The 12,149-nt window shown below is 34.2% G+C and overlaps 2 protein-coding genes across 11 annotated transcripts in view; one reads left to right on the forward strand and one right to left on the reverse strand.

Annotated features, from left to right (window-relative positions):
- LOC129906314 (rab3 GTPase-activating protein catalytic subunit) overlaps window positions 1-7,960 on the forward strand; it is a 58,098-nt gene extending 50,138 nt beyond the window's left edge. Inside the window, exons 3-8 of the mRNA XM_055982025.1 lie at window positions 4,648-5,039; window positions 5,103-5,234; window positions 5,289-5,392; window positions 7,093-7,218; window positions 7,277-7,618; window positions 7,688-7,960. Of these exons, the coding sequence (XP_055838000.1) occupies window positions 4,648-5,039; window positions 5,103-5,234; window positions 5,289-5,392; window positions 7,093-7,218; window positions 7,277-7,618; window positions 7,688-7,834 (1,243 nt within the window). The 3' untranslated portion in view covers window positions 7,835-7,960. The remainder of the gene's footprint in view (window positions 1-4,647; window positions 5,040-5,102; window positions 5,235-5,288; window positions 5,393-7,092; window positions 7,219-7,276; window positions 7,619-7,687) is intronic.
- The window catches only part of LOC129906313 (leucine-rich repeat-containing protein 4B), a 250,417-nt gene that overhangs the window by 39,134 nt on the left and 199,134 nt on the right, over window positions 1-12,149 (reverse strand). The gene's annotated exons all lie outside the window — the stretch shown is intronic.

The following is a 12,149-nucleotide window of genomic DNA, read 5'->3' on the forward strand; positions in this document are numbered from 1 at the left end:
GCCACTTGCAAAACTTTCAAAAGTCTTTCAACATAAATTACTATTTCTCTTATAAATATTCATTGCTTACTTCACCCCTTAAATTCCTTATCAAAAAACCACTCATATCAAGATGAATTTTCGAATCGTTCTTCTGTTATGTTTGCACTCTATTAAACAATCTTTTAAGGACCATATCCTTTATAGCCTAATTTATGAACTCATCTACACCCTCTTTACCTGACCAATTTCACATTTGGTATAATATTCTCATATAAACCTTTTCGACATAGTCTTTATATTGGCAAGTCGTTAAAAAAAAATATATCGATTGTATATTCATAGATATTCGATTGGCCATAACACTTTGGAATCTGCTTGATTAGTCTCTCTCTATCATCGAGAAAGCATCGATTTTATTAATCTACTCTCAATGATTAGCCTTTGAGTGTGTGTGTGCTGGCTGTGTGCATATCTTGTTTTGCTGTCAGAGTCCTTTTGGTCAAATAAAATTTCCTTTTCGTTCAACCACTTTGCTGTAAAATGTTTCCACAGAAATGTACACAGATGACAGCAACAGCAGCAGCATCAGCAGCGGTAAGAGAGAAGCACTTTTCTTTAATAGCCCAATGGATGCGGGCAAATAGAGTAGAACCGAAGAAAAAGACCAAGAACACAGAGGGCAGCATTCAGGAGCACCATGCCATATTAAACTTTACGACACTCGTAAAACAATATTCCAAGGAAACAAAAAAAAGTATATTCTATCTGTCTGTCTTGTATGTTGGTAGTTGGTATAGATACCTATGGCTCGGCACTTTTGAGTAAGTGCATTCAAAGACCGAGCATCCGTTGAGTTTGAGTACCAGAATCCGTTCAGACAACCTAAGAGATAGAGATACTTAACGTTGTTGAGGATAAGACGGTTGTTTTTTTCAATTTTTATTTTTTTGTTTCTTCCACAAACACCCACGAGGGTTATATATGTGAATTCTAAAACAGATTGTTGTCCTTTAGCTTCTTCTGAAATATCCCTATTTCAACTAAACCTGCATCATGCAAGAAGTAGAGATGGGAAAATTATTTATCTACTTGCATCTTGAGATGCCACGCAAGGACTCGGTCATATGACATTCACAACACAACAATACACATATACCTATTCTACACCGAGAACGATAATAGATAAAAACCGACAAGGGACCAAAAAGTAAATTATATTTATATCCTCTAAAGTGAAATAGGAAACAACACAACACGACACACACTCTGACATCGCAGAGAGATGTGGATTTTGAGGTAGATTTTTAGAGTATAAGGAAATAAGATAGTGCATCAGTTTTATATTTCTGTATGTTGGCATATTCTATGAGGTTTTTTTCTTTTAAAACGTTTATTAATTCAATTTTGAAAGATTTACCAAAAAATAGATATAAATTCAAGTGTTTTGTGTTTTGTTTAAAAGCAAAAGCAAAAGCTAACATTTGAATTTTTTTTAACAAAATCGTTGGAGCCGTTTTCGAGAAATTAAACTTTTCCGAAATTTTTATATGACAGGTACCGTTGTTTTTGGTCCAAAAAAATTAATTCCAAAAACTCCTCTAGAGAGTCTCCAAAAACTGCAAGTTTGAAGTCAAACGGTCCATCCGTTTAGTCTCTAGTTCCTTATACAGACAGACAGACAGACTTTCGGGACCCACTTTTTTGGCATTGTCTATCATCGTAATGTCATGTAAAATGTTATCTCAACTTTTTTTTTGTACGAATGCATAACTTGATATATATGTATATCGCAAGTAAAAGGTGTTTTGGTATGGTATTTTTGTTTTTTTATTTCAATTTTTCTCAACATTTTCTCATACAAAAGTATAGTTTTTCCACACAATCTCAAATAAAAGGCTTTAATCTAAATAACTGCATTCCAAACTTTTCAACAATAAAAAAATTTGTTCTGTAACTTTTTTGATTGAAAAATAGGCTATTTTTTTAAAATTAATTTCTCAAAAATCCAAAAATTAATTAATTTTTTGCTCAAAAAACACTTAAAATATATAGAAAACATAACAAAATAATTTTTAACCAAGTTTTGTTAAAATGCAACCAGTTTTGTAAAAGTTACAAATAAAATATCAAAAAATCATATTTTTGCATTTTTTTCAATATTTTTGAGGTTATATAAAAAAATGATTCAAGTAAAAGTTGTAGACACTTTTACTATCTACAACTTTTGCGTTAAACTTTTTTCGATAGGAGGTCTACTTTTGACAGAAATTGTAAAAAACACGATTTTTGACACCCACCCCATTTTTTCGCCCATCATTTTTCCCCTTTCATATACCATTTATCCTAAATTTTCTAACCACCCATATGCTGCTTATAATTTTTTTTATTTTCAAAAATTATTGGCACTGGTTATTGTTTAATTTTTTTTTAAATTGAAACCTCATTGCACAATTACTTGGATTTTCAAAAAACTAGATTTTAACTCAACGAAACTTGACGATTGTTTTTGCTCGCCGGAAAAGCTTAGGACAAAAAAATGGCTCGTGTCTGTTAAATAAAAGCTATTTTATAGACGAGTGTCAGTTGTTACCTTATAACTTCTAATCTTCTTAACATAATTTGGCAAATCAGGTGTCGTTCGAGAGCTCTCGATCTTCCACTGGTTATAGGTTATGTTGCAACTCATTATAATTGATTAAGGTCTTTTAGAGGAAACAACGTTACAAAGGCCTAGTGTCTTAAAATATTCTTGTTATTAGAAGCTTCGGTGAGATACCTATAATTTTAACCACACTCTTAAGAGGTTTGTAAATTTCTCTGAAGAGGCAGTACCTATGACAGAAAATGTCTGGATTTGAACTAAAAAAACTCCGGCATTCATCGAAGTAACCCTTCGCTAAAGGTGTCGAAAAGTCCTTTCTTTTTACCCCTCAGAGAATGCAGATTCTCCTAAACTAATATTTCACTAAGACCTGTTCATTTGCGAGCCTATGCTTTCTATTATAAATATTCTAATGTTGGCTGCACTTGACCGTCCAGTTCTCCAACAAACTTTTTTTTAAAGTAACGGAGCACATTTATTTGGAGGTTTGGAAGGGTTTTAGGCTTGAGAGGCAGGCGGAAGATAGTTAAAACCTTTTGGGAAATGAAAACCTCTTTTCTGATCTTTTGGGGGTTTTAACCCTGTTTTTCTCTGCCCTCTACAGAACCAATGGTCTTTAAAAAAGTTCGTTATTGAGTTTCGCCCGAAAAACTAACGTTATATGAAAGCTATGAATACAAAAATAGAGCCGGGGCCAAAACGCAGCCTTCCGGTATTCCACTATTGAATGCTTCAAAATGAACTTTCTCATACAAAATCACGAGCTGTTGTATGAACAAATTGCTATCTATATATTTTGATAAATTTCAAAATTAATGAAGAAAATTTAATTCTATGTTTTTTTGCGATGTTTTTATGGATTTTTAATAAATTTAATTGTCACTTTTTCACCACTTTTTTTCTTCTGCTTTTTTACTTTTAATATCTCCTCTTAAGTAAGGTTAAAAAAAAAAAACTCATTAAAAATCTCATTAAAAAGGAGCTGTTTTTTATGTTAATAAGCTCTCAATAATTCTCAATCATTACAAAATTTTTTACGTACTACGTTAACGTAAACATTAATTAAATGATTGAAAACACGATAATTTTAAACTAACATGAAGTAAATTAAAAAGCTTTCCATTCACTTTTTTTTTTTGGAAGCTGATCGTACTAAATATTCGAGAGTGAGTACCTACCTACCCCCAGGAGAAATATGATAAAACATAAAAAAGGGCTATAATTCCATTTCCTACCCATATTTTTATGTTTGTCACACTAAAAAAAAAGCCGCATATTCTGTTCCTTCGTCCTATTTGTTAATAATGGAAAGGGTCCTTAATATGTTCCACTTGAGGCGCTTCACACAAAACGGTCATATAAAATTCACAATTATAATTAAAAAAAAAACAGGAATAAGATTCATCGCACTGCATTATCATTGGCTATTATTTTTTTTTGTTGCATTCAACACATATAACACAATGGCAGCACAAATGGATTAATATGTTCGCTTTGTGCTCCAATTTCAATTTGATCCTTGTGGTTTCTTTTTTGCCTAGAAATTCACACACCGCATAAAGTTATCTCCCCATCATCACTGATATCACCACCGCATCACCACCATCACTTCCTACCTCAACAGTTACCGTTGTGTTTAATTTGCAAATGGAAATGAATGAAAATTCCAATGACCTAGCAGCAAAGTCCTGTGGAAGGAAGTGTTGGCATTTGCATCCTCGTTGTAACGTCATTTTGACATTATTCTCAACTCTAACTGTGTGCTGCTGCACATTGTCGTCGCAGCACAGCACACTCAATTGAGTTAGATTGCAATATCCTTTTCAACAAATCTAATAGAAGCCAACCTTTAGTGGTGGATGATGATGATGATGATGGCATCTTTCGTTGATGCTTCTTCTCGATGTTCTCCTTTTGATGATGGTTTCTATGTGGGGTTTGGTGTTTGAAAATAATGTGGCAAAGGAAGTTTTGTAATTCATTTTGATTGAAGATGGAATTTAACTTCAAAAACTTACAATTTTACCTCGAATGAATGTGTTTTTTCTTTTCCCTTGTTTCAGAGTTGCTCCAGGATTTCCTGATATGCGAACATGTCTCTTACATCAAAAGCTTCAAATGCTTAATATTTGTATGGAAAGACGTCGGATTCGTGAATGTGGTTTACCATTTGCTTCAACCGAGAAAGAAGTTGTTTCAGTTTTGAATCCGGAAGAAGATGAAAATCAAGAAGATGAAGCAACTGATGATGAATTCTTTGATTGTTCTGATGAAGAGTCCACCAGCAGTAGTGGACCATCGAAACCACAAGGACGAAAATCAAAATTAGGTGAAATGAAACTAATTGATTCGGATGAATATTTGTATGTTCCAGCTACACAGGAACCAGTACCGAAGACTGAAGATCAGTTATTGGATGATGCTGAAGTTATGTTGAAATTAGGACCAGGATCTGGTGAGAGCCATAATATTAGATCAAATCAAACATTTTTTATATATATATATTTTTTTTTATTAGGACTCTCAACTCAAATGATGTGTTCATCTTTGAGATCTGACATGGAGAGCTTTAAAGCAGCTAATCCTAATGGGAAGATTGAAGACTTTATTAGGTGGTACAGTCCACGTGACTGGGAAGAAGAACCTGATGGTGAGTTCAATAAAAGGTGTTCAATATCTTGTCATTTATCTTTTATTATTTTAGAGGATGGCAATGTAATTGGAAAACTCAGCACAAGAATGACAGCTCCGGACAACACTTGGCAAAATGTTTGGAAACAAGCTCAACCTATTCCAGCTTATCGACAGGTAGCTATATCTACTTATTCCTTGCAAATTGGCCCAACGGAACGTTCCGAATATTGAATTTTCCTTTTTTTCCCTTTTAAACTCAAGTCCCTTTCCATAAGGTGACCTTGACGTGGGGGAGAAGCTTAAATCAACTTTTACTATACAACTAGGAGGTTTGAGACTGCAGAATTCGTTCTCGCTGGAGAGCTTAATGGGCCCTCGAACTGCCGAAGTAAGTTGTCACTTCTCAAAACACCACGTAGGTGAACTGCTTCGACTTTGTTAGCACTTACTGAGCTATAGCACTGACAATAGTCACAGTAAAACTAGCTGATCTACCAGAACTAAATCAGAACTGTAACGATTTTATGCCAGAATCTCAGAATTCAATAAAAAAGGGTCTACATATACCAAAACTTGGGAGTACCAAAAATCTAGAATGAAGTTTGAATTCTTTGAGAAAACTTATAATCTTATTTCTATCTCCATGACCCGCCCGATTTATTTGTAACCGCTCAAACCAAGTGAAAACTTGTATAACACCAAACTGCATGGTGGTGTGGGATTAGGATAGAATCCAAATCTCCCTACGCTTTGAGCGAACTAATTTTCGAGTATCGAAAACATGCTACAACATACAAAACATTCCTTTCTTATTTTTCTTAACACTGTATTTCTTTTTTGTAACTTAATTCTTTTTCCTGACGAACTATGTACTTCTTGACATTTCTTTTGTTCCTCTTACCTCGCAATAAAATAGCCTTGGGGCAATGAAAATTCCAGACGAGTTCTTGTTATGTTTGAAACTTTAAAAAGTTAGAATAGCGATATCTAAAATCAAGCCGCATACGACTGGTGGTGCAGATGACTTATTAGGCGAGCTCTATATAGCAGCTCTGGAGCCTGGTATTGATTTGGTCGGATCGAAAGTAAAGACCAACTCATTTGTAATTCTTCGTTTCGAGAAAAGCATTCCAAAATGATACTCAAATAAAATTTCGACATTCTTTCTAAATTCGACAGCCTAAATAGGCCAAATTATCTTTGATACAACGTTTGCGAAGTAAAAATAGCGAAACTCTGGACCCACAAATCGGATAATAAAGATATGCTCTCGGCTAGAATGTTGTTGGTACTCCATCCAAAACAAAGGGAGGCGCTCTAAAGGGTGTCAAGTCTTAGCAAAATTTTATAAGCTTTTTGGTTGACCTCCAAGAACATGTTTGCTAATGGCCTTGAGTCGATGAAAATCCAGCATCGATCAAATTTTGACACCGCCAAAGGTTAAGGTCTCTAAATTCGATTTGGAGAGCGTGACTCAAAAGGACCTTTACTGAGCCAATTCAAATTTCTTTGTGCAAGATGACCATTGACGAATCTCTTGATGTCAAAAAAGGTTTCCGAATCTCTTTAACATCAATTTTGAACAAAACCTAATTCAAAATCAAGAGTCTTCTGTCCAATCCCGATGGATAATGAAGTATAAGAAATCTCAATTGGGTGGGTCACACAAGTGGATCATTACCCCAATCAGCTTGGTATTTGAAGTGAAACTTGAAACTGGGTAAGATGGAAAGTCTTTCTTGTTGAAGCTATGTTCCTTTAATAAAAGTCAAAATTCGGAAAGAGAACCTAGAAAGCTTTAAAAATGGCCAAATTTTGAAACAATTCCACCAAAATTATCCAACCATTTATCCAATCATTTAATTTATTTTCAGAAACGTCTTTTTGACGATACCAATGAAGCCCTCAAGGTCCTTCATTATTTGGAAACTCGGTCAATTGGTGAACTTTACGAGCTGACTGTTGTAACACTCTTACATTCCGCTGTTCTAAAATTAAAGGTTTGTTCTATCTCACGTTTGCTTTAATAAAATTAACAAATCTTTCATCCCTTTTCAGGACATAATAACCTACTCGAATATATTGGAAGCATTCAACGAACAAATTGAAGAAATCCTCTCCGATCTATGTAAACTCTCTCGTGACAATGATCAAATTCCCGATGGATCTGTACACGATTTGCTTAAAAATATCCAAAATCTCGAGACATCACTGTTTCAGTATAAGAATCTTGAAAAACTTTTCCCCCCTCAAAGTCCACCCAATGAAAAAGAGAAAAAAATTATGGTTGATACTTTGGGTGGTGATGAGGTTATACTGCCTGGAGCATCTAAAAACACCTTTGCACGAAGAATTCTTGAGAAATATCGTTTGGAAGTGGCTACTTCAGACAGTGGAAAGGTAAAAAAAACTTGTCATACTCATTGTCAACTTATTTTAAAATTTTTTTCTTTCTTTTTTAAAAATAAGGTCCTTCCGGATCCAGCTAGCAAAGAATATGTCATTCGTCTTGAAGGTGAATCCTCATCTAATGGACCACAATTCCTGCGAGCTATATCAAGTGGTTCTCGTGTAAGACTTTGTGGAGCATTTTCTGAAAACACGACCTTCGTCTAAACTTAAAAACTTTCTTTCAAATTATTTTTAATCCTAAAAAAATGTATTCTTCTTCCATGTTTCTTCTCTCAAAACACAAAAACTATGTAATGGTGATTGGTTGGAAATAAAAAAAAAAAAACTAGAAAAAAAAAAACTTAACTTGAGACAAACAATATTGCAATTGGGTTGTTTCCATTAAAGAAGTCGCGGCGACTGACGTCAATATGCACTTATGTTGCCATAAAAACCTAGTAAAGCATTTAGAAGCATTTTAATCGCTAAACATTGTGCCACTAACTGTGTGAGATGGTGCTGGTGTATATTTGAATGCAAGGAACTATACCTACTCTTTTGATTCAGGTACAAATTCAAAAGGTATACCATGTTGGATGGGAAGGTGTTTTTGTTTTGTTTGTTTTACGTCTTTACCACACGCAAGCTACTACTACGAGCTGCTACATAATTAGCACATTTTTATTTCAATGTTTTGAAAACACAGAGGGTGCAGAAAGTGGAACTTCTTCTCTTTAAATCAAAACGATAAAGAGGGAGGCTGTTCGTACGTTCAGAGACTCTACAGTCTACATAGTGAAAGTGTTCATCTGAGTTAAGTTAAGGTGGGGATGAAAATTAAAGTTGAACGTTTTATTGATGACTGTGTATAGACACTAACATCATTATCGTTCGTCAGACATATGCCAGAGGTATATCTAACATATAAATGCGTGTGGAATTTCATTGAACCAAATAATGATTTGCAACAATTTTAGGAGGCACAATAATAAATAATAATTGGAACGTGGCAGAAGAAATAAGTAAGAATATTTATAAAAATGTGTAGATGTTTGTTTTGCATGGTTGTAAGTAGTTTATTAAGCGAGCTCGCTCGTAAGATTATAAAATGATATACGAGATTAAGATATGAAGATATGGAGATTTGAAATTAAGATTAAGTATTATGAAGTGTAGTCTGTTTGTTCATGTGAATCGTATAAATAAAGAAAAATTATGAGAATTGGAAAAATATGTACGTTGAAGAGGATTGAAATTCATTAACTCAAATGGGTAGCAAATATTTAATAAAATTTTATCAATTGAAAAAAAAGTGTACATTAATGAATGTCAATTATTTTATGATCATTGTGATCAAGAATGTCAACTGCATTCGTTATTTGGTTAGCAATTTTAACTTAATGAACCCCACAGGCGGATCACTAGTGTGAAGCAGTTACGTGGGATAGTTATGATCCCCTCGACATCGAGATCATAACAGCGCCGAGAAAAAGGAAGAAGAAGAACTTAATGAAAAATTAAAATAAAGGTTACGCATACGCCACAGTGACTGTCAAAGTTTAATAATTTAAAATAATAACCTTCAAACCTAGTAGTATATTTAAGGGTGGTTCCTGATTCTCAAGAAAGAAAATAAAGTTTTTTACTTGAATTATCGAAAATTTCGTGTCAGTAAATAAATCAAAATTGAAAAAAATAAAATGCACGACTGGGGTCGCACGTACTTGCGCTTGCAGTTCAAAGCACTTTTATGTTAGTTTTCTTGTAGATTTTACGAGCTGCCTCTAAAATAAATTTTAAAGAAATTTTGTTGAGGTTGGGGAAGAGCCGACATTTAGACTAAATTTTTTTCATATAAAAAAATTTTTTTTGTATTTGACTTTTTTGAGAAAAAATAAAAATGCAATTTTATTGCCATTGCTTTAAATATTACGTATACAAAGTTTAATCAAAATCGTTAGAGCCGTTTTCGAGAAATTAGCAATATCGTATTTTTTTGTATGGGAGGTATACGTTCTAAACGAGATATAAAAAAACAAAAAAAAACCAACTTTCAGAATTCCATAAAAATCATCTGTACCAAATTTGAAGAAAATCCATCCACGCGTTAAGGCTGTGGAAATGTGTACAGATGGACGTACAGACGCACAGACGCACGGACGGATTTGCGAGACCCACTTTTTTTGGAATTCTCCATCATCGTAATGTTGGTTTTGATTAAAACCTCAAATTTTTTTTCGACACGAAACCAATACTTGCCCTATAGAGCAAGTAAAAATGTAATTAAGATTTGGTATGTAAGACGGAACATTTAATTTTACCAAATTCTTTTGAACCTTTTTTTGTTACGAAGTTTACAAACAAAAACATTTTTTTTTACAAAATGAAGTTAAAAAAAAACAGGGCTCTGTAAACTTACTTTCTTAGGCAATAAATGAACGAATTAACTAAAAAAGGAGATGCAATAATGAAAGTCTCAAATGAGCTTATCACAGATGCTCGCTGAAGATTTAATGACGATTTTAAAAATGGAGAGTGAATAAATTGGACCTAAGTACCTAATTTAGATTATTAAAATGAGAAACCACTTATGATTTTTTAAAGTCGAATACTCATCGAAATCTCTGCATTTGTAGGGTTTTAGTGATCACTTTACTCAGAGCAAAGAATAGGTGATGGTCAATCAAAAAGGTGACAATCAACTATCACCTTAGCCGATTCCACCCCTGACTCCTGAGGAACAACAGCTTAAAACAAATTAGAGAATCTAGATCATGTATGTATGTGGAGTAGTGGCACACTGACCATAGAGTTTCATAAAACTTTTATGAGGGAATCTCAAATGGTTTATTTAAATTCATGTGGAATTTTCCTTCCCCAGCCTTTTTCCAATTTTTGAATGTGAATAAGTGGTAGTTCCCAATTTCCCTTTTTGTTTCTTCTGCATTGTCTTTGAATAGGATTTTTAAGAATTAATTTCACATATTCCATTAACTCCCAACAAAAGAATTCCCGAAACATTTTAATTCGATTTTTGAGTAAAAAAAAAATCCTTTCTTCTCAATCAATGCGGAGAGAGTATCTTATACATATTTATTCATTAAAGTATTTCTTTGGATAATCTCTTGATGGATAGATCTCTATACCCTTGGATATTTATAATAGAGATTAACTTGTCCTCGTAAAGAATCACAGAAAATCGAAATCGAACTCTTTGTCCTTTTCTCGCAGGCTCTGTTCAACTTTTCAACAGCATTACCTAATCCTTGGAGCTTAATTCAGTTATTTTTCTTCCCTTTCAATCAATTCACGTCCAGTTACCTTTTCTCATGCAAATCATTCATTTTCTTTAAATATATTTTTTCATTCCTGGTGTGTCCTCTCTGTATGCGTTTTGTTCTGTTTAAATTAAAATCAAAAATAGCACAAGATATATCCAAGAAAAAGAATTGAAGAAGCAGCAGAAGGTAAATATAGCAAGGTCCTTGTGAGTTTCTCCTCTGACAAGGACTAAAAACTCCTTCCGAAAGTTGATGCACACAAAATTACGGAAATAATTTCTGAAAAAGGGACTATAAAGATGAACGAATGCAAAGATTAGATTTTGCTACGGAATTAAGGAAATTTCCCATTTGGTAAGACGGAAAATGAAATAACTCGGATAAAAAGGAAGAGACTCCTCGCATCAGGTAGCAATGCCATTCAACTATTCAACCAACACACAACCCAACTATCGAGCCAACTAACCAACTATTTTCTATTTTACCTCCCCCTGCCCCCTCCCTCTCATCTTCAATTTGAGGTTGATTCTATATTTAAATATTAAACAGTTTAATGCTTCCCAGTCCCAATGCAAGTCCCAGTCCCATTTCAAAATAGCGCAGACGATGCCGCCCAGGATATTGGCCACCCTCTTATTCGTCCTTCTGCCTCTGAATGCTGATGTGTGTGTGTGTGTAGCGAGTATTTTTATGTTGCGCATTTTAAATTTATAAAGAGAAAGTCCATCGGCATGTTCTCTTCAAAATGAATTTAAATCTACATCCCCATCGTCCGTAGGGTATATTCAATTTTCATGCACCAGTCAGAGGCACACAAACTCCAGCTTCCGAGAGGAGAATCCGTAAAGGACATCATGCAGCATTTCAATAAATGTGTGCAGTGTGTATAATTATGCACATCAATGGAGACTAAAAACGCCAATGCCTTTCATCTCCGTGGTGCATATAGCTGGTTGGTGGTGGTGGTAGCTTTCTGAATAGAATCGATCACCTTCATTCAGTCAGGATGTATAGCCTGTGTGTCTGCTGCACATAGTAAATATATTTAATTATTGAGCTGTAAGATTTTTACAAGTGCGCGTCACACCCTCTTCCCCCCTTCTTGCTCTTCCAAAATCGAACTTATAGTCCAGTGCATTTATGATGTTCATATATGGACGACCCAGCAGTTTGTACCACCCCCAAATTTTTTTTGCTCATTCGATAGAGCATTGGCTGAATATTATTACCCTGATTTTTCGCACTCGTGAAATTCACCT

Source organism: Episyrphus balteatus, chromosome 1 (genome assembly GCF_945859705.1).
Source record: "Episyrphus balteatus chromosome 1, idEpiBalt1.1, whole genome shotgun sequence".
Taxonomy (NCBI): Eukaryota; Metazoa; Arthropoda; class Insecta; order Diptera; family Syrphidae; genus Episyrphus; species Episyrphus balteatus.